Below are 22,995 nucleotides of genomic sequence, written 5' to 3'. Positions count from 1 at the left end.
GATTTTCTCATAATTATTGAGCCCAGTGAAGACATGGGGCACCTTTCTTCTGCCCTCCACATTCTAATTGCCATTCCTTAAAACATCTGAGGCACCATCTGCCTGTGCCCTTTGCATGGAGGTAAGCTGTCACCTGGTGGCTAATAGCATAGGCTGTACTATCAGTCAGACCTGGTTTCTGATCCTGCATCTTCCATTTGCTAGCTGTGTGTCCTTGGGGAAGTCACTGAATTTCCCTGAGCCTCAATTTTCTCATCATCATCTGTAAGAAGAAAGGGATAATTCTATGTTCTATGGAGAATGAAACTATACTAGGCATAGGGCCCGGCACATATTGATTTTTATTGCCACGGTCAAGCTCACCATCATCATTATTCACTATGGGCTTGATCACCCAATGTGTGCCTTGTCCCTTTACTGCCCATAGCCCTTACTTACATAGTGTTAGTTATCTACTGTAGTGAGTTAGCCCAAAACTTAGCAGCTTAAAACAAACATTTTTAATCTCAGTTTCTGGTGGTCAGGAGTCTGGGAGAAGCCTAACAGCTAGTTCTGAATCATGAGAATTCAGCCCGGTATGTCCATGTTTAGAGCAGCATTATGCCTAATGGCCCAAAGGTATGGAAGCAATGCAAGCCCCATGGGCAGATAATCAAATAAACAAAATATGATACACACATACAATGGAATGTTATTCAGCCTTTAAAAAGAAGAAATGGCACATGCTATACCATGGATGAATCTTGAAGACATTACATTAAGTGAACCAAAACAGCCCCAAAAGGGCAGATACTATATAGTTCATCTATATGATGTATCTAGACTGGTTAAAATAATAGAGACAGACAGTAGAATGGTCAGGAGCTGAGGGAAAGAGGAAATGGGGTGTCAGCATGTAATGAGCACAGAGTTTCATTTTGGGAAGATTTTTTAGAGTTCTGGAGATGGATAGTGGTGATGGTAACCATTCAATGATCACAACAATGTAAATGTATTTAATACCATTAGACTGTACATTTTTAAATGGTTAAAATGGTAAATTTTATGTGGTGTGTATTTTTTGTAGGATTTTATTTATTTACTCATGAGAGACACAGAGAGGCAGAGACATAGGTAGAGGGAGAAGTGGGCTTCCTGCGGGGAGCCTGATGCAGGACTTGATCCCAGATTGCTGAAATCACCACCTGAGCCAAAGTTGATGCTCAACCACTGAACCACCCAGGTACCCCTGTGTGGTGTGTGTTTTACCATAATAATAAAAAGAAAGATGCCTGTCAGGATCACAATTATCTTAAGGCTTGACTGGGACTACAGAATATTTTAAAACCCACTCATGTGATTTTTAAAAGACTTTAGTTTCTCATGGACTATTGGCCAAGGGTTTCAGTTTTTTGCTATATACATTCAAGTATATTCACATCATGGTGGCCTCTTTTCCCCAGAGCAAGTGACTCAAAATAGGGAGAGAGAGGGACAAAACAGAAGACAGAAGCTCTAGTCTTTATATAACCTTTATATAAACTTTATTTAATCTTGAAAGTGGCATCTGTCACCTCTGAGGTATGCTATTGGTCACACAGACCAAACTTGGTTCAATATGGGAATGGATCCCACAAGAATGCAAATATCAGGAAATGACATCATTCAGGGCCATCTTGGAGGCTGGATGCCACACACAGTTTTTACCTTCTCTCTGTTAATGAGAATATGAAGACCCAGTTCACTGCTCCATCTTCACAAAGTCCCACCCCAGTACTTCTAAGAAGATCTTCTACCCTTTGTTTTTGTTTAGACTCTCTCCAGTTTCCCGATTACCACCTTCTGTTGTGTTCCTACCATCTTCCGGCTGCTGGTACAAGAGGATCTGACCAGGTACAGCTCATCTGTTGGTGATTTGGGGACCTAATATGTAAATATACAGCAGTATATATACACATTGACACCCTCTCATATCAACTCTGTCTCAGTCTCTCTCTCTCTCTCTGTGTATACACACACGTCTGTGATTATGTATAGAATACATATTTAGAATATAGATATATCTGTGTTTCTCTCTCTCTCTCTCACACACACACACACACACACATTCAACCATACACATATACATCTATATCCTTTGCAGATGCCTCACAAAAATAAACTGCACCACAACCCCCTGCCCAGGAATTTCCATTCAGATGGAATTGGATAGATTTAAGATAGTCCGAAATTTAGCACTTGAAGTAGACTGTCTACCCATAGGCCATTCTCTCAGCAGTATGTCGGCTACTTCTGTGAGGTTGGAGAAATTGTTGGCCACCTTTGTAATGGGATTTGTGGTCAGAGCCTTAGGCCTGGTGGGACTAGCAAGCCTACCACAATAGATATTCCATCCTTCAGCTGAAGACTAACTCCATTCAGCCATGCTGAGTGAATGCCATTGGGCATCCCACAGAAGACAACAAGACACTGTGTGTGCATGGCTCCCATCCAGGGTGAATCCAAAGCAACATCTGCTAGCAGGACAAGTCTAGTTGCTGGAGTGTTTGGAGACCTGTGACCCTTCAGTAACTTCCTGACTCTGATCTTTGTCTATTCTATTCTATTCTATTCTATTCTATTCTATTCTATTCTATTCTATTCTATTCTCTCCTCTCATTCCATATATCTGTCCATGAAGCACCTAAGAGAGAGTTCTTACATGATTCTCCTGGTGAATTCTTCTCTAGTGTAAGAATTTATCTCATTCATTGATCTGTTGTGTATACCTCACACATATTCAACCATACACATATAAATCTATATCCTTTGCAGATGCCTCACAAAAATGAACTCATGATTTTAACAGCAAGCAGACTTTGAATAATTTGCTCAAAAACAATTTGGCTGAAAGGCATTAGGTAACACTAATTAATAGTCAAACCAAGTTTATCCAAAGGGAAAAAAATTGTTGAAATGTATTTTCAACCACCCATTTTTCACATTTTGGGTAATTTGTTGCATAGAGGAGTAGTTTTACAACATATTTAATATCTGTAGGAATATTTGGCCTATTCATCAGAATTGTCAGATTTCTAGAGGGCTACATTTACATTTTAATTTGTAATCAATTTATCTTTTTGTTAAAGATTTTGTTTATTCATGAGAGACACAGAGAGAGAGGGAGAGAGGCAGAGACACAGGCAGAGGGAGAAGCAGGCTCCACGTAGGGAGCCTGACGTGGGACTCGATCTTCAGGATCACACCCTGGACTGAAGGCAGCGCTAAACCGCTGAGTCACCAGGGCTGCCCTCGATTTATCTTTTTTAAACAGGTAGCTGTCCTAACCCATTGATTCGGAGTTTGTTTTCAACCAAGTTATTTTGGCCAATTTACCTGGAATTCACTACGTTATGCCAAAACCTACTCTGTGATGTTCTGATTTTATTTCAAAATCAGATAGGATTGATTTTTTTAAAAAATTTATCTGCCCATGAGGAATATGCCTGCAAAGCCAAAGGACAGGGCACTTGGAACAGATTATAGAACCTGGACTTTAGCCTCCAGTGGCTTTAGATGTTTAGACCTGAGCAACAGTGCTGGAGGGTGAGGTGGGGGATGGAGAGATCCTGACCAGGTGACCTTGTCTTCCAATGGAGAAAGGTACCAATTTCAGAGCCTGAGACACTGTGTGACAGGAGGAGAGGCACTGAATCCTGATGTGAGAGAGAAATGGAAGAGCCAGGTGGGCCTGGAGCTGCATGAAGGCTATGGCCAGTCTGAAACAGTGAGTGCTACTGGGTCCCGGGTCCCTGCCATAGGTCACCTCCACCTGAGCCCTCAGCCACTTGGTAGAGATGGCCGGCCCACAGAGCTTCTTGCCTTCCCTGCTGTGACACCTGTCAGGGACTACCCTGCCCCCTGGGAAAACCTGATAACAAAATCCCATCAGCTTTTCTCCTTTTTGGTTTAAAGATAAAGTGATTTCACTAAGACACCATAGCCAGCAAACCAACTCTTATGGCCACGGGTACTGCTTATCTCCACCAGAACAGCCTGTATCTGTCTCTGGTCAGAGCACAAGATCTTACACAGTATTCCCCACAGCCATCTGGGCAGCAGAAATTTGGTGGTCAACTAAGTCTTTTGGCTTAGCAACACATTAGGTTCTTTATGTGTCAGTGTCCAGTAGGGTATTCAATAAATGTTTGTTGACTATGGAAAGAAGGAAGAAGACAGCAAGAGAGGATAGGAGAGGAGAGAGGGATGGAGAGGTAGAAGGCAGAGTAAGAGAAAAGGCAGGCACCATGAAGGAGGCTACGGGGATAGTCTCCACCTTACTGGATCTGCTTTCTCTCCAGGTTTTAATCTGTGCCAATCTAAAAGGCATGAAAATCAAGGCTGGATCCATGGGGAAAGCATTCCCACCTTATGATGTGCAGGTAGGCAGCCTGCCCCAACTGCTGTTGAGGCTCAGTTTAAAGAGGAGAACAAAGTGCATGTCCGAGGTTAGCAACAGCAGGCTCAGCTGGTGGAGTGGTCTGGCTGTGTAGATATCCAGACATGGCCCTATGATCTCCCTGCCAGGTCGTGGATGATGAGGGCAACATCCTGCCTCCAGGAGAGCAAGGAAATATTGCTGTCCGAGTCAAGCCCACCCAGCCCTTCTGTTTCTTCAGTTGCTATTTGGTAAGTGGAAGGAATGGCCATTTTCACTGTGATTTCTGTGTGATGAGCATTGCCTTCTGCAATTTATAAATACTTCTTGGTTTAACCCTTGTAATTACTGCATGAGTTAGGTTGGCACTGTTGTGCCCAAGATCGCCAATCCGAGAAACCGCCAAGGAGCTGACACTGATGCAAACACACGAGGGTTTATTTACAAGCTTGAGCCTGGGTCCAAGTATACCTGACACAGCGGAGCAGGGACTTGGACCCCGAGAATAAGAGGCTTAGCAACTTTATAGGGGCCAGTGGCCAATGGGATACGCAGAAAGTTGCACAGTCATGCTGACCCAGCACTATTATTGATAAGGTGCTATAATCGATAAGGAAGTGAGAAAGATTGACTTATCCAATGTCAAGCAAGTAGTATGTGCAGGACATGGATTTAAGCATGGGTATGTCTGAGAGTGCAAATTTATAATGTAGGGGTCGGCCCATCGTTTTAATGATGGGAAAAATGCAGCTCAGAGAAGAGAAGGGACCTCACAAAAGTCAGATGCAATTTGTATCAGAGTCTACTTTTCAGAATTCTTTTTTGTCTTGAGTCTTGTGTGGAGAGGGGTCTGCTGGGAGGGCTTGTGTCCAAAGGATTCTAGTCTAAGTTTCTGTGATTATCCAGTAATGACCTCTCCCTTGGGCCCACTTTGGCTGGTGTTTGCTATAGACTTTCTTTTTGGCAGACTCTTCTCTATAAAGCTCTACTGACCTGGTTTTGGTTTCACATTAGAAATACCTTGGAAGCTTCAAAATATGATGGATACTAAAGTTCCGCCTGATGAGATCAACCTTCCTAATGATGTGGATCAGTTCCTCTGGTGATTCAAAAGTACAGCCAAGGTTGAGAACCATGGCTTTATTAGGAACTCCATCTGTTGTGCATATGATGCCATCAATCAGCTATAACACTGGAAGGAACAGATAAAAATCAGTCCATTTCTTTTTAGAATGATGGATATGTATTTTAGTGGCTTTTCTGTGACTATAAGAGAGATAGTCTTTCATGGTATTTCATTTAAAGTCACAAAAGCTTACCTACCAGAAAAAGCCAAAAACAAAAACCAAACCCAAACAACATAGTAATACACCAAGAAGAGATCATTTTAAAATTTTAATGCATTTCTTTCTAATCATTTTTGCAAGCAATAGCAAATCCTTGACTTTTCTGAATAATTTATTCATTCATTATTTATCGAGTGGCTACTTGATGCCACAAGTCTACAGCAATGGGCAGAAAAGACAAGACCCTGGTTCTCACAGAGCTCACATACAGGACCTTTCTGTGTCTGTGATCATTCTGATGGGAAAGTCCAATAATTTGTAGAGTTATTTGCTGGACAAGAAACTTTACTTGTTTCAACTTTTTCATTCTAGCACTAGCTGTTAGTTTTTTTCTTGGGTCATTTTTAACTAAGAAAAAAAAACAAACATTAAACCTCAGTGAGATAAAAGTCATCTGTCATGTCAGTTTGGTCCGAAATAAAAGTTTGATATATTCATACATAGCTAAGTTTTGGCAGTTTCTTCTATTTAGTTGGTCATTTATTTTATCCCTGTACTGATAACATAGAGCCTCATCCAGGAAAACATTCTCCTAAGTCTTAATATCTACTAGAGCAAGCCTCTCCTTCCTCAACTTCTTTAGAAATGTTTTAACTACTATCAGCTCTCTATTCTCTCATGTACGTTTTAGAATCAACTTGTCAAATTCCATGGGAAGTGTTTATTAGTATTTTAATGAGTGTCCCTAAGTCTATAGATCAAATTTGGGGAGAATTAACATATTTATGACAGTAAGTCTTTCTATCCTTCCATTTATGTATATCTTCTTTACCATTTTGTGGAGATTTAAGTTTTCTCTTTATATTTCTCTCATATTTTGTGTGAGATTTATTTTCAGGTATTGACAGCTTTTTTCTTTTTTCTTAGAATACAGTTTTTAAATTGAGGCACAAGTTACATACAAGAAGCATACCTATGTTACATGTATATAGGTCAGTGACATTTGACCCATGTGTACACTTATGTGACCACTATCACAATCAAGATCTAGAGCATTCTTATCACCCCAAAAAGTCCCTTGTGCCTGCTAGCAGTCAATTCCCAAGCTATTAGCAATTACTAAATTGTTTGTTGTTACTAATAGAATACTTTTGCCTTTTTAAAAGAACTTTATATAAATGGAATCATAAAGTATTCATTTATATGGGCTGATTTTTAAAAATTCATTTATTTTACTTAAATTTTACTTAGTTAACATACAGTGCAACATTGGTTTCTGGAGTAGAATACAGTGATTCATCACTTCCATACAATACTCAGTGCTCATTGCAACAAGTGCCCTCCTTAATCCCTATCACCCTCTAGTGCATCTCCCACCCACCTCCCTCCATCAAACCTGTTTGTTCTGTATCATTAAAAGTCACTTAAATGGCTTGTTTGCCTCTCTCCTTTTTTTCTTTTCCCCCCTTTTCCCTTTGCCTTCCCCCTTCCCTTATATCCATCTGGTTTCTGTCTTAAATTAAGTGAGATCGTATGTTATTTGCCTTTCTCTGACTGACTTACTTCACTTAGCATAATACAAATACACACTAGTGCCACCAACCTCATGGCCAATGGCAAGATTTCAGTTTTTGATGTCTGAGTAATATTCTTTTTATTTTTCTATATCACTTCTTCTTTATCTATCCATCAGTTGATGGACACTTGGGCTCTTTCCATAGTTTGGCTATTGTAGATAATGCTGCTATAAACATCAGGGTACTTGTAACCCGTTGAATCTGTATTTTTGATCCTTTGGGTAAATACTTAGTAGTGCAATTGCTGGATCATAGGGTAGTTCTATTTTTAATTTTTTGAGGAATCTCCATACTGTCCTCCAGAGTGGTTGTACCAGTTTGCATTCCCACCAACAGTGCAAGAAGATTCCCCTTTCTCCACATTCTCACCAACACCTGTCCTGTGTTGTTAATTTTGGCCATTCTGACAGATGTGTGGTATCTCCTTGTGGTTTTGATTTGTATTTCCCTGATGACAAGTGATGTTGAGCATCTTTTCATGTGTCTGTTACCCAACTGAATGCTTCTTTGGAAAAGTGTCTGTTCATGTCTTCTGCCCATTTCTTAACTGGATTATTTGTTTTTGGGATGTTGAGTTTGGTAAGTTCTTTATAGACTTTGGATACTAACCCTTTATCAGATATGCCATTTGCCATTATCTTCTCCCATTCTGTAGGCTAGCTTTTAGTTTTGTTGATTGTTTCCTTTGTTGTACAGAAACTTTTTATCTTGATGAAGTCCCAATAGTTCATTTTTTTTCTTTTGTTTCCCTTCCTGGTGACATGTCTAATAAGTTGTTATGGCCAAGTCAAAGAGGTTTCTGCTTGTGTTCTTTTCTAGGATTTTGATGGTTTCCTGTCTCATATTGAGGTTTTCATCCATTTTGGAAATTCGTTCCTGCTTTGCCAAAGATTGGTTAACCATAGGGTTGAGGGTCCCTTTCTGGGCTCTCTATTCTGTTCCATTGATCTATGTGTCTGTTTTTGTGCCAGTACCATACTGTCTTGATGACTACAGCTTTCTAGTATAGCTTCTAATCTGGAATTATGATGTCTCCAGTTTTTTTTTTTCTTTTTCAGGTTACTTTGTCTATGTACAGTGTTTCATGGGTTTATACAAATTTTAGGATTGTTTGTTCTAGCTCTGTGACAAATGCTGTTGGTATTTTGATAGGGAATGCATTAAGTATGTAGATTGCTTGGATAAAATAGACATTTTAACAATGTTCTTCTAATCCATGAGCATGGAATGCTGTTTCCATTTCTGTGTGTCCTCTTCAATTTCTTTCATAAGTGTCCTAGAATTTTCAGAATACAGATCCCCCTGCTTTTAGTTAGGTTTATTCCTAGGTATCTTATTTTTGGTACAATTGTAAATGGGGAGCACCCCGGTGGCTCAGCAGTTTAGCGCCACCTTCAGCTCAGGGCATGATCCTGGATCTCCAGGATCGAGTTCCATGTCCCACTCCCTGCATGGAGCCTGCTTCTCCCTCTGCCTGTGTCTCTGCCTATCTCTCTCTCTCTGTGTCTCATGAATAAATAAATAAAATTTAAAAAATTGTAAATGGGATTGATTCCTTGATTTATTTTTCTTCTCCTGCATTATTGGTATATAGAAATGCCAATTTTCTGGACGTTGATTTTATATCCTGCAACTTTGCTGAATTCATGTATGAGTTCTAGTAATTTTTTGGTGGAGTCTTTCATGTTTTCTACTTATTGTATCATGTCATCTGCAAATAGTGAAAGTTTGACTTAGTCCTTGCTAATTTGGATGCCTTTATATCTTTTTGTTGTCTGATTTCTGAGGCTAAGACTTCCAGTACTATGTTAAGTAGTAATGGTGAGAATAGACATCCTTGTCTTGTTCTTGACCATAGGGGAAGGGTTGTCCATTTTCCTTCATTGAGGATGATATTAGCTTGTGGGTATTTCAGTTATGGCCTGTATGATGCTGAGGTCTATTCCATCTATCCCTACTTTGTTAAGGGTTTTTATCAGGAAAAGATTCTGTATTTGATCAAATGCTTTTTCTGCATCTACCAAGATTATATGGCTTCTATTCTTTGTTTTATTAACGTGGTGTATCATGTTGATTGATTTGTGATTATTGAACCACCCTGCAACTCAGGAATAAATGCCACTTGGTCGTGGTGAATAGTTATTTTAATGTACTGTAGAATTCGATTTGCTAGTATTTTATTGATAATTTTTGCATCCATGTTCATCAGGGATACTGGCCTGTAATTCTCCTTTTGAGTGAGGTATTTGTCTTGTTTTGGAATGCTGGCTTTGTAGAATGAGTTCAAACGTTTTCTTTCCATTTCTTTTTTCTTTTGGAACAGTTTGAGGAGAACATTTACTAACTCTTCTTTAAGTGTCTGGTAGAATTCTCCCAGGAAAGCCGTCTGGCCCTAGACTTATGGTTGTTGAGATTTTTTATTATTGATTCAGTTTCTTTGCTGGTTATGGATCCATTCAAATTTTCTATTTCTTCCTGTTTCAGTTTTGATAGTTTGTAGGTTTGTAGGAATTTGTACATTTCTTTCGGGTTGTCTAGTTTGTTAGCATATAATTTTTCATAGTATTCTCATATAATTGTTTGTATTTCTGTGGTGTTGGTTGTGATCTCTTCTCTTTTATTTGTGGTTTTATCTATTTGGGTCCTTTCTCTTTTCTTTTTGATAAGCCTGGCTAGGGGCCTATCAATTTTATTAATTCATTTGAAAAACCAGCTTAGTTTTATTAATCCATTCTATTGGGGTTTTTTGTTTGTTTCTATATCACTTATTTCTGCTCTAATCTTTATTATTTCCCTTTTCTTGCTATTTTTAACCTTATTTACTATTCCCTTTCTAGCTCTTTTAGGTGTAAGGTTAGGTTGTGTATTTGAGACTTTTCTTGCTTCTTGAGGTGTGCCTGTGTTGTAATATGCTTCCCTCTTAGGATTGCCTTTGCTGCATCCCAAAGATTTTGGATTATCATGTTTTCATCTTATTGCTTCCATGTCTTTTTTTAGTTCTTCTTTAATTTCCTGGTTAATCCATTCATTCTTTAGTACGATGTTCTTTAACCTTCATGTACTTGTGGTCTTTCCAAATTTTTTCTTGTGGTTGATTTCAAGTTTCAAAGCATTATGCTCTGAAAATATGCATAGTATGATCTCAGTCTTTTTGTATTTGTTGAGGGCTGATTTGTGACATAGTATGTGATCTATTCTGGAGAATGTCCCATGTGCCCTCAAAAAGAATGTGTATTCTGCTGCTTTAGGATGAGATGTTCTGAATATATGTGTTAAGTCCATTTGGTCCAGTGTGTAATTCAAAGCCTTTGCTTCCTTTTTGGTTTTCTGCTTTGATGATCTGTCGTCCATTGCTGTAATTGGGGTGTTTAAAGTCCCCTGCTATTACTGTATTATTATCAATGAGCGTTTTTATGTTTGATATTATTTGACTTATATATTTGGGTTCTCCCAAGTTGGGGACACAAATATTCACATTTGTTAAATCATCCTGTGGGGTAGACCCCTCAATTATGATATAATGCCCTTATTTATCTCTTATTACAGTCTTTCCTTAAAATCTCGTTTGCTAGGGTGCCTGGATGTCTTAGTTAAGCAGCTGCCTTCAGCTCAGGTCATGATCCCAGGGTCCTTGGATCAAGCCCTGCATTGGGCTGTCTGCTCAGTGGGGAGTCTGCTTCTCTCTCTGCCTCTCCTCCTTGCTTGTGTTCTCTCTCTCTAATAAATAAAATCTTTTTTAAAAATCTAGTTTGTCTGATAAAAGTATGGCTATTCTGGCTTTCTTTTAGCATACATTAGCATGATAAATAATTCTCTATTCTTTCACTTTCAATCTGCAGGTCCTTAGGTCTAAAATGAATCTCTTATAGGCAGCATACAGATGGGAAAAAACACCAAAACTTGTTTTTTTGTTTTTTTTTTAAGATTTTATTATTTATTCATGAGAGACACACACACAGAGAGAGGCAGAGACAGGGAGAGGGAGAAGCAGGCTCCACACAGGGAGCCCAATGCAGACTCAATCCTGGGACTCCAGAATCTGCCCTGGGCTGAAGGTGGCGCTAAACTGCTGAGCCAAACAGGGATCCCCCTAGATCTTGTTTTTAAAGCCTTTCTGATACCCTATGTCTTTTGATTAGAACATTTAGTCCATTTATATTCAGAGTGATTATTAAAAGATATCAACTTAGTTCCACTGTGTTACTTGCAGAGTTGGGTTTCTGGTGATGTCTTCTGATTCTTTCTAGTCTTTGTTGCTTTTGGTCTTTTTTTCTCCATGCAGAGTCCTCCTCAAAATCTCTTGCAGGGTTGGCTTAGTGGTCACAAACTCCTTTAGTTTTTGTTTGTCTGGGATACTCTTTATCTCACCTTCTATTATGAATGACAGCTTTGTTGAATAAAGAATTGCTGGCTGCATATTTTTCCCATTCAGCACAGTGAATATTTCCTTCCACTTCTTTTGGCCTGCCATGTTTTGGTGGTCAGATCTGCTGCGAACTGATCTGTCTTCCCTTGTAAGTTAAGAATCCCTTTCCCCTTGCTGCTTTCAGGACTCTTTCCGCATCTTTATATTTTGTGAATCTGACTGTGAAGTGCCTTGGCAATGGTCAACTTTTTGAATTGAATGGGAGTTTTCTGTGCTTCTTGGATTTTAATGCCTGTGTCCTTCCCCAGCTTAGGGAAATTTTCAGCTCTAATTTATTTGAATAAACCTTCTGCTGCTTTTTCTCTCTCTTCATCTTCTGGGACTCCCATGATATGAATGTTACTATGTTTTAATAAGTTGCTGAGTTCTCTAACTCTACCATCATGGTTCATCACCTTTCTTTCCCTCTTCCTTTTAACATCATCATTTTCCATAATTTTATCTTCAGTATCACTGATTCACTCCTCTGATTCATCCATCCTCATTTTTATGGCCTCCATTTGGAAATGCATCTCAATTATAACATTCAAAATTTTGGCCTGACTAGATTTTAATTTTTTTGTCTCTGCAGTAAGAGATTCTCTAGTGTCTCACATGTTTTTTTCACACCCAGCTAGTACCCTTATAATTGTTTTAAATTCTAGTTCAGACATCTTACTTATTTCTGTATGGACTAAATCCCTGACCATGAATTCTACTTCCTAGTCTTTTTTTGGGGCGAATTTCTCCATCACATCCTTTTGTCCAGAAAAGAAAAGAAAGAAAAAAACCAAAACAACAGCAACAAAACAAAACAAAAACTAGATCCTGGATGCATCTTAATCTGCTTATTAAAAGGATCTAGATCCCAAAAACAGAAAAAATAAAAATAAAAATAGCCTCCTGGGTGGCTCAGTGGTTGAGCATCTGCCTTTGGCTCAGGTTGTGATGTTGGGATTCTGAGATCCATTCCCACATCAGGCTCCCCACAGGGAGTCTGCTTCTCCCTCTGCCTGTGTCTTTGCCTCTCTCTGTGTGTCTCTCATGAATAAACAAATAAAATCTTTAAAAAAGAAAACACAGTGAAAGTACACCAAAAATTTAAAATATATATAAAAAAATTTTAATTAATAAAATTTTTTAAAGAATTGAAAAAATAAAATAAATGAAAAAAATAAAAATAAAGAATAAAAGTACCAAGGAGGCTAGATGCTAATTTCCCCTAGAGCTGAAGCTTTGCAGCCCTCTATGTCAGTAGATGGGGTGAGTGAGTTGTTTGTACTGGTTTTCTGGGGGAAGGGCCTGTTGGACTAAATCTCAGGTGAATTGGTGAAATTGGCTTAGTGGAAATGGGCCTCAGTTGGCAGGGCTTGGTGTAAGCCACTCCAGCCTCCACTAAAGTGGTACTGTTCTGCTCCCTGAAGGCTTTCAGTGCTGATGGTGGTGGGGCAGGAGGTGAATATGGCAGTCCCCCAACTCCTGCAGTTGAAAGTTCATGCCACCCACTCTTCAGTAAGCCCTCACAGAAGAGCAGTCAATCATTCTTCTGTCCCCAGTTTCCATCACAACCCTGCATGCACCCTGCCTGTGTCCGAGATTTTTATCTCAGGCACACAACTGAATTTCAAAACTCCAAATTTTAGGAAGTCCTAAAATTTGTGGTCAGAATGTGCTGTTCTTCCCAGGTTCAGGGGCCATAGGTTGTTGGGAGGGCACTCCCTAGCTTCTGCTCTTTGCCAGACCTGTCCCAGGAATGCAGTCACTGGACCTAGGAATGATTCACAATTTATGGCAAAACAGAGCAGAAAGCCAGCACCTAGACTGGCTGTTCTCAACTACCTCCCACCCTCCTATGCCTGGGAACAATGCAGCATTTAGGTACCATCCATTCCTTTGTGACCCAGGGGATCCTGAGACCATGGTGTCACACTTAGGTTCTTACCTGTTTCACCACCTGAGCACCTTTAAGCCAGGCACATACCTATGGTAGCAGACCTCTAAAAGTTCCAATTCTGTGCTCTGCTGTTTATAATACTTTGCTGTAGTCTCCACCCCCCGGGCCCTCTCCCTAATGCCATATCCACAGCTATATCTCTCCAAATTCATGTCTCTGCACCTCCTACCTTCCAAAAGGTAGTCACTTTTCTACTTGTAGACTTGTAGCTTTTGTTCTCTCAGAGCTCATATTGATGTCTCAGGTGTCCAGAATGATTTAATAACTAGCTGTATTGAAGGCATGAGACAAGCTTAGGGTTCCTCTAATTATCCGCCATCTTAACTCCCCATCTGGTTTCATTTACTCAGCATAATGGTATTGAGATGCACCGAGATAGTTGCACAGAGCAGTAATTTGCTTCTTGTTGAGTAGCAGCTTCTAGAAAGCTTTGAGAATCAGAGTTTTTTTTAAGTTAATACATTTTTATTCAAGATTTTTGACAAAGTTAATAAATTTTTATTTAAGATATTTGACATGTGATTCCTTCTGCCGCCAATCACCATAGTTCCACCAAGCCAGAGTGGTGATCTTAAAGATAGCACTTTTAAAACAAACTTTTGTTCAATCCATAGCTGTCACTGTCCTGTAATCTTTGAGGTCCAATTTCTTTAGAGCCCCATTTAGGGTCTAAATAGATAAATGATCTCTCTGGTTCTCAAACATCCTTTAAGTCCAGACACTGTTTTCAAGTGAAAAAGCCTTAATATTCATATTCCTATCTCTTCCTTTTCAGATCATTCTATCCTCTGTCCCATGTTTTTGGATTTTGATGCTCTCTTTTTAGACAAAGCAGCTTCTTCAGTATATTCCTCTTGTCCTAAATACAGATTCATTTTCTTTGGTATTTCAGAACTTAGTATGAAATCATTATTGTCCACCAATTTGATATCACATCCATCATCATGTTCAAGAGTTGTTGCAGCCTCTTCCACTGTTTCTGACTCTTCGATAGGAGAGAGAGATCCATCATCATCCAAGTATTTGTATCTACGACTGTCAAAATATTCCCTTTCTAAATCTTCACCAACATTCATTTGTTTCAAGGATTCCTTGAGATAGTATTCATACTTCAATTTTTCAAGGTAGCTGAAAAATCCTCATGCCACCGCTTGCTCAAAGGTTAAAATCTTTCTCCATGGTAATGGCTTTTTTACATTCTCAGATCCTAAAAATGGGAACCCAGATCCTTTGTCTTTAACTTGTTTCTTATTTATTTGGGAGTATCTAGTGGTTTTTCTTCCTTTTGGTCTTCCCCTTGGTCTTCCTTTTGGCTTATATTTCCTCTTTTTACGTTTCTTTTTTTTTTTTTTTAATCTTTCAAAAAATAGCTTTTAAAGTCAGTTCTTGGTTCAAAAGAGGAGTCACTAGATGAATCCCTTGCTTCAACACCTCCAGATGAATGAACAAACTTTCTAATAGGGTTTCTTTGCCCCTGTTTTGGTGAGTAAGGGACACACTGAGTCTTAAATAAGCTGCTACCAGAAGAATTATCACTTTCATTGTCAATTTCTACAGCTGAATTAGATGCCATTATAGGTTGAGAAAATTCGTTACATATTCTCCCCCAAGTCCTCTCCAAATTGTATTCACCACTTGTTTGCTTCAGAGTTCTCAACAATCACGTGGAAGGAAAGCGAGAATCAGAGTTTGATTCATTTTTCCCCTTTCCTCTACCCTTGCCTTTTGGCCAACTGCTCACTTTCTACCTTCAGTGATTCCTGAGCACAGAAAGTATCAGTGTGCTCTTTTATCCTAAAAAAACAGAGCCAATGGCCTTTGTTCACTCTCTTGCATTAACTATGCTTCCTTGGACCCTTCCAAGGGATGGTAGTGAGTGGCTGTCCTTAATCATTCCCTGGCATTTCCTTCCATTTAAAAGAGAGAAAATGCACAGCTTTACAGCTCTTTGTCCAGTGAGAAAGTCTGGCCCGGATGGTCTTTGAGAACTCCTGGACTTCCAATTAGGGGTCCCCAGCCTCCTGTATGGGCCTTTGAGGACCATAGCTTTCTTGAGGTGATGTGCCAGGATGGCCTTTCATGGGCTTACTTTATCTTCCAGGACAATCCTGAGAAGACAAAGGCATCAGAACAAGGGGACTTTTACATCACAGGAGACCAAGCCCACAAGGACAAAGATGGCTACTTTTGGTTCACAGGAAGAAATGATGATGTGATCAATTCTTCAAGGTCAAGTTGTCTACTCTGTCCTTCTCCCTTTGAAGCCTCCTGGGGGAGGGGAGGTCACTTGGAAGAGTTTGTTTTTTTCTTCCAGCTACCGGATTGGGCCTGTTGAAGTGGAAAATGCCCTTGCTGAACACCCTGCTGTCCTGGAAGCTGCTGTGGTCAGCAGCCCAGACCCCGTCAGAGGGGAGGTAACTAGGCCAGCCCAGAACATTGCCTCCTGGTTCTGTACCTGTTAGCACCAAGCACAGTAAGCTGAAAGACCCAGATTATCCCATATCTCACTCCACTCAGGTACTACAAAGTCTGAAATACCACCATGAGGCACACATTCCTTTTGGTTAAGCATTACCCTCATGTCTTTAGAGACATACTCTGGAGAGGAACACAATGAGGAGATACCAAAACTTTCATGTCAAGTGGACACAGAACTGAGTCCAAAAGAGATGGACTGTTGGACAGAAGATCTTGGCAGTGGGTGCAGGCTCTATTATCCATCCTGGCCAATAAAGAGTCCTTTACCATTTGCAGATGAGTATATAGCAAGCACACCAGACATGGCTGCTGATGGTTCTAAACTGGGAGGAATATCCAACTTAAGGGATGACAGGATAAGTATCCAAAGTGACCCTGATATATCAGAAAGATGGGCTGAATTTAATAAGCTGAGCTTTCTCATGTGAAATGCAAATTCCTTCCCATGGGTCCCAGAGGAATAGATAGAATGGGAAAAATTAAGCTCATAGGGAGACCTATGTGCTTTTCACTGGCTATAAATCCAACATAATCCTACAGTATAGTGTAGTTACCTTATGAAAGTTGGTAAAGCATCAAGCTGTGTTCTCAGAAGCACAAGGGCCAGTGGAGTGGTTCTCAAGATCTGGACCCTGGACTACTGGTGGCTGCATCACTGGTATTCTTGTTTAAAATACATATTTCTAGACCTCAGGTTAGCCTTGCTGAATCAGAGTGATTGAGGATGCAGACCAAGGCTTCTTCATTTTGACCAGAAGCCCTTGTCCAAGTGTTTCTGATGCCCATTAAACTTTGAGGCCAATTATTTAGAATAAGAGAGGTGGGAGCCCCCTGTATGTGCTAGAGAAATCACACCTGGAAAACAATACCTAGTTTTGTATATGACAAATTAGCTAGGGCTGTGACAGATGGCTGTGTGTGCTGTTAATCAGCATATAGTACTCAGAATAGAGCCTGGCACATAGAAAGTGCTCAATAAATGTTTAGTAGTTTTAACAGAGAGAGCCTTTCATAATAACCAGATCTGTCTGAACATGAAATGTAGTGAGATGCCCACCTTTGGGAAGCATGCAAGGATGGTGAACCCATACCTAACAGGATGTTGTTGAGAAAGCTATATGCTTGGGTGAGTAAGCAACCTATTGGACTTTGGACTCTTCCATTCCTGTCAGAAACCATGTTCTGTTGTGCCTGAGTTCAAGACTCCTCCTCCTTGGTGGGAGGCAGCCTGCAAAGAAAGGCTAAGGCAGAAACAACCAAGGTTCAGAATGTCCCTTGGGACATCTGGCACAGAAGAGGTGAGCAAAATGTTTGCTGGTTGCAAATGCAGACTCAGAAAGACTCACCACCCCTTGGAAGTGGTCTGCATTATTCCCAATCCTGCCTATCCAAGCCTCTGCCAGCTATCTTTCTGTTTAGAAAGACTGGAAGTAATGGACCCTGAGGAATTTATGAGGATCCTTTCTCCAAAGTTTTTGCATCAGAAGAGAAGCTCATTGGCTGCTCACCCTTTTATTTCAGGAAAGAGGGGCAGTTTGGGAATTAGGTAGGATCCTAGGATCATTCCACAAAAGCCAGTGCATCCAATAGTTGGTCCTGGAATGGAGGCAATAGGAAAAAATCTGGTGTTGCCCATTTTGCTGGCTGAGCACAAGGCACTGGTAGGACTTTCATGCTTGGCTGGCAAATATGAGCACTTATTCACAAGGCTAGGTTAAGGAGAAAAATATTGTTATAGAAGTTTTGAGGGTTTTTTGTTTTCTTCTGGTAGGTGGTAAAGGCATTTATAGTCCTTTCTCCAGCTTACTCCTCTCAAGATCCTAAGAAACTAACTCAGGAGCTCCAGGAGCACGTGAAAAGGGAGACAGCTCCATACAAATACCCCAGGAAGGTGAGCACCCCAGGAAGGGCTTCTAGGACTTGATGAACTGAGAAATCACCTGAGCACACACTACATGGGCTCTCACTCAGAGCCAAGCACATGGTGCCAGGGGAGGGCGGTGGATGAAGGCACAAATAACCGAGCTACTCCTTCAGCCTTTTCTCCGTTTCCTCACTGGCCCTGTCCCAAACCACATTTTGTTCCTACTCTAAGAATTGATGTAAACCAGATTGGAGGGGGGCAGGGTAGCGCTGGATCACATAGGCCAAGGTCATGTGCCTCAGGCTCTATCCGTTTTGGTCATTGCCATTTAGAGAAAACTATAAATCTGGGAGGCTTTCCAATAAAGTGGTAGAGGGTAATAACTTTCAAGTTAAATGTGTTTCTAGGAAATGAGATTTCAAAATGTTTTTGTTTTATGGTCACTAGATGGCCTTTGTTTCAGAACTGCCCAAGACAACTTCTGGAAAGATCCAAAGGAATATATTGAGAAGACAAGAGTGGGGGGAGATGAGAGGCACCCCCCGAAAAGCCCCATAAGCCTCTGAAGCTTCTAAGAGGAACTGGTCGGATCACTGGTTAGTCCTTGTTTGGTGCATCACCCTTTCAACCCTTCAGACAGCAAAAGGATTTCAGTTCCAAATGGGCATCTCCAGAATCATTGGAGGACCCCAAAAGAGAGCAGAAGAATGTCACTAACCCAGAGTGCACAGTCCTTGACAGTCTAGCATATGTTTGATGGCTTGACTTCCCCCTCCCCTGTCTGAAGGCATCTTCAGCAACTGCCCACTGCACTGGTCTTACTCCAGCTGGCATCCTGAAGGTCAGGTCACCATAAAGTCAGTAGATGATTTCATTCACTGTGTTCTTATTCACTGCCAGTGGGGGTGTAACCTCTTGACCCTTTTGATAAAGCCATTTGGTAATTATATCCAGGGCCATGAAAAATTGGTTCTACCTTTTAGCTCAGAAATTCCATCTTTGGCAATCACTACAAAAAAAAATTCAAGGATATTTACTGCAGGATTATTTAAAACTGTAAAAAAAAAGGGGGGGGGACCAATGTCCATAGGACAGTGATTAACTAAATTGTAGTAAATTAACTTAGTAACATATTATGTGACATTTAAAAATATGTCTTGGGGCACCCTGGGTGGCTCAGCAGTTTAGCGCTGCTGAACCTTCAGCCCAGGGTGTGATCCTGGAGACCCCGGATTGAGTCCCACGTCAGGTTGCCTGCATGGAGACTGCTTCTCCCTCTGCCTGTGTCTCTTCCTCCCCCCCCCCACCTCTCTCTGTGTGTCTCATAAACAAATAAATAAAATCTTTAAAAAAATATATGTCTTGGGGCAAACTTGAGCTAAATTCATTTTAAATCAAAATAAAAATAATATATGTGTAGTTCAAACTACAACTTTGAAAGGTAAAGGGAAAACTATGGGGAAAAGCCTGAAAGGAAATACAGATGTTAAAAGCAATATGGATGCTTATTTTCTCCTTTCTTCTACATTTCTCTATTTTCCAAGCCTCCACAGTGAGCATGTATAACTACTGTAATGAAAAAATTATTTTAAAGAAACAATCTCCCCAAACCACATTCTGCCTCCAACACATCATTCCTCAAAAATTAGTGTATTATGTTGTGCCCAGGAAAGACACTAGGACCTGAAGTTACACCCCAGGAGCAGAAACAGGAAGAGGTGACTCTGGGCCTCTAAGACCAGCCACGTGGCGATGAAGCAGATGGAAACTCACCATAATCTTCAGTGCTGCTCACCCAACTCCAGGACCTCCATTCACCCACCAATCAATATTTATTGAGCACCTACTTAGTGCCAAGCTCTGGGAATACAATGATAAGCAAAAGCCAACCCAGTCAGTACCTGTATTAGTCTGTTTGTGCTGCCATGACAAAGTACCACAGACTGGGTGGCTTTACCAACAGAAATTTATTTCCTCGGTTCTAGGTGCTGGAAGTCCAAGATTGAGGTGTCAGTGGGGTTAGTTTAATTCTGAGGCTTCTCTCCTTGGTTTGTAGGTGGTGGTCTTCTGTGTCCTCACATGGTCTTCCTTCTATATGTGCCTCTGTCCTGATCTCATCTTATAAAAGCACCAGTCAGACTGGATGAGGGCCCGATGAACTCCTTGTAACTTAATCACCTCTTTAAAGGCCCCATCTCGGAGGAGGGGCAAGATGGCAGAAGAGTAGGGTCCCCAAATCACCTGTCCCCAACAAATTACCTAGATAACCTTCAAATCATCCTGAAAATCTACGAATTCGGCCTGAGATTTAAAGAGAGACCAGCTGGAATGCTACAGTGAGAAGAGTTCGCGCTTCTATCAAGGTAGGAAGACGGGGAAAAAGAAATAAAGAAACAAAAGGCCTCCAAGGGGAGGGGCCCCGCGAGGAGCCGGGCTGGGGCCGGGGCGAGTGTCCCCAGGACAGGAGAGCCCCGTCCCGGAGAAGCAGGGGCTGCACCAACCTTCCCCGCGGAAAGGCAGGGAAGTTAGAGCAGGACCCAGGAGGGCGGGGATGCCCTCGGGCTCCCTGGGACACTAACAGGCGCCTGCTGCGCACACAGGTGAGTGCGCCGAGCTCCCTAAGGGCTGCAGCGCGCAAGGCGGGACCCGGAGCAGCTCGGGGGGCTCGGGCGGCGGCTCCGCGGAGGGGGCTGCGGGGCGGGAGCGCGGGTCCAACAGCGCAGGCCCCGGAGCACAGGGCGCCGGGACACAGCCCAGGATCCGGCCTTCCCTGGGACAGGCAGAGACCGGGAGGGCCCAGGACAGCAAGGACGCTCCTGCCCCAGCTGAGCAGATCAGCGGCCCCGCCCCAGAATCCCCAGGCCCTGCAGACGGAGAGCCCCGGAGTTACTGTGGGGGCTGACTCCAGGGTTCGAGAGCTGCCATAGCCACTGTGGCTGTTCCTCCTGGGGCCTCACGGGGTGAACAACCCCCACTGAGCCCTGCACCAGGCAGGGGTAGAGCAGCTCCCCCAAGTGCTAACACCTGAGAATCAGCACAGCAGGCCCCTCCTCCAGAAGACCAGCTAGACGGACCAGTTCCAGGGGAAGTCAAGGGACTTAAAGTACACAGAATCGGAAGAAACTCCCCCATGTTTTTTTGTTTTTGTTTTTGTCTTGTTTTGTGTTTTTTTCTGTCTTTTTGATTTCTGATTGCTTCCCCCACCCCCACCCCACCCTTTTTTTTCTCCTTTCTTTCTTTTTCTTTCTCCTTTTCTTCTCTTGTTTCTTCTTTTTTTTTCTTCTTTCTCTTTTTTCTTGTTCTCTTTTCTTTCCTCCTCTTTTTCTCCTTTTCCCAATACAACTTGTTTTTGGCCATGCTGCACTGAGCAAAATGACTAGAAGGAAAACCTCACCTCAAAAAAAAAAAAAAAAAGAATCAGAAACAGTCCTCTCTCCCACAGAGTTGCAAAATCTGGATTACAATTCAATGTCAGAAAGCCAATTCAGAAGCACTATTATATAGCTACTGGTGGCTCTAGAAAAAAGGATAAAGGACTCAAGAGACTTCATGACTGCAGAATTTAGATCCAATCAGGCAGAAATTAAAAATCAATTAAATTAGATGCAATCCGAGCTAGAAGTCCTAACAACGAGGCTTAACGAGGTGGAAGAACGAGTGAGTGACATAGAAGACAAGTTGATGGCAAAGAGGGAAACTGAGGAAAAAAGAGACAGACAATTAAAAGACCATGAGGATAGATGAAGGGAAATAAATGACAGCCTGAGGAAGAAAAACCTACCTCTAATTGGGGTTCCCGAGGGTGCCGAAAAGGGCCAGAGGGCCAGAATATGTATTTGAACAAATCCTAGCTGAAAACTTTCCGAATCTGGGAAGGGAAACAGGCATTCAGATCCAGGAAATAAAGAGATCCCCCCATAAAATCAATAAAAACCGTTCAACACCTTGACATTTAATAGTGAAGCTTGCGAATTCCAAAGATAAGGAGAAGATCCTTAAAGCAGCAAGAGAAAAAAAGTCGTGACTTTTATGGGGAGGAATATTAGGGTAACAGCAGACCTCTCCACAGAGACCTGGCAGGCCAGAAAAGGCTGGCAGGATATATTCAGGGTCCTAAATGAGAAGAACATGCAACCCAGAATACTTTATCCAGCAAGGCTCTCATTCAAAATGGAAGGAGAGATAAAGAGCTTCCAAGACAGGCAGGAACTAAAGGAATGTGACCTCCAAACCAGCTCTGCAAGAAATTTTAAGGGGGACTCTTAAAATTCCCCTTTAAGAAGAAGTTCAGTGGAACAATCCACAAAAACAAGGACTGAATAGATATCATGATGACACTAAACTCATATCTGTCAATAGTAACTCTGAACGTGAACGGGCTTAATGACCCCATCAAAAGGCGCAGGGTTTCAGACTGGATAAAAAAGCCCATCTATTTGCTGTCTACACGAGACTCATTTTAGACAGAAGGACACCTACAACCTGAAAATAAAAGGTTGAAGAACCATTTACCATTCAAATGGTCCTCAAAAGAAAGCAGGGGTAGCCATCCTCATATCAGATAAATTAAAATTTACCCCGAAGAATATAGTGAGAGATGAAGAGGGACACTATCTCATACTCAAAGGATCTATCCAACAAGAGGACTTAACGATCCTCAATATATATGCCCTGAATGTGGGAGCTGCCAAATATTTAAACCAATTAATAACCAAACTGAAGAAATACTTTGATAATAATACACTTATACTTGGTGACTTCAATCTAGCTCTTTCTACCCTCGATACGTCTTCTAAGCACAACATCTCCAAAGAAACAAGAGCTTTAAATGAAACACTGGACCAGATGGATTTCACAGATATCTACAGAACTTTACATCCAAACTCAACTGAATACACATTCTTCTCAAGTGCACATGGAACTTTCTCCAGAATAGACCACATACTGGGTCACAATTCGGGTCTGAACCGATACCAAAAGATCGGGATAGTCCCCTGTATATTCTCAGACCATAATGCCTTGAAATTAGAACTTA

General features: G+C 41.3%; 1 protein-coding gene and 1 pseudogene across 13 annotated transcripts in view; one reads left to right on the top strand and one right to left on the bottom strand.

Annotated features, from left to right (window-relative positions):
* LOC112923378 (acyl-coenzyme A synthetase ACSM5, mitochondrial) overlaps positions 1-19,456 on the top strand; it is a 36,087-nt gene extending 16,631 nt beyond the window's left edge. For 7 of the 13 annotated variants that reach the window (XM_072753716.1, XM_072753714.1, XM_072753715.1 and 4 more), the window contains 8 exons: positions 1,793-1,872; positions 3,622-3,745; positions 4,320-4,400; positions 4,546-4,647; positions 15,720-15,847; positions 15,933-16,032; positions 17,868-17,987; positions 18,408-19,456. In XM_072753716.1, coding sequence (XP_072609817.1) covers positions 1,793-1,872; positions 3,622-3,745; positions 4,320-4,400; positions 4,546-4,647; positions 15,720-15,847; positions 15,933-16,032; positions 17,868-17,987; positions 18,408-18,518 — 846 coding nt within the window. In that variant the 3' untranslated portion in view covers positions 18,519-19,456. Of the gene's footprint in view, positions 1-1,792; positions 1,873-3,621; positions 3,746-4,319; positions 4,401-4,545; positions 4,648-15,719; positions 16,033-16,372; positions 17,988-18,407 lie in introns of those variants that run through there. The other 6 variants (XM_072753719.1, XM_072753720.1, XM_072753721.1 and 3 more) reach the window with 4 other exon arrangements.
* On the bottom strand, positions 14,301-15,263 carry LOC140598305 (TATA box-binding protein-associated factor RNA polymerase I subunit D-like; annotated as a pseudogene).
* Positions 19,457-22,995: the final 3,539 nt, after the last annotated feature.

Source organism: Vulpes vulpes, chromosome 3, assembly GCF_048418805.1.
Source record: "Vulpes vulpes isolate BD-2025 chromosome 3, VulVul3, whole genome shotgun sequence".
NCBI lineage: Eukaryota > Metazoa > Chordata > Mammalia > Carnivora > Canidae > Vulpes > Vulpes vulpes.
Note: the sequence above shows the minus strand (reverse complement) of the source record. Positions and strands in the feature narration are given on the sequence as shown.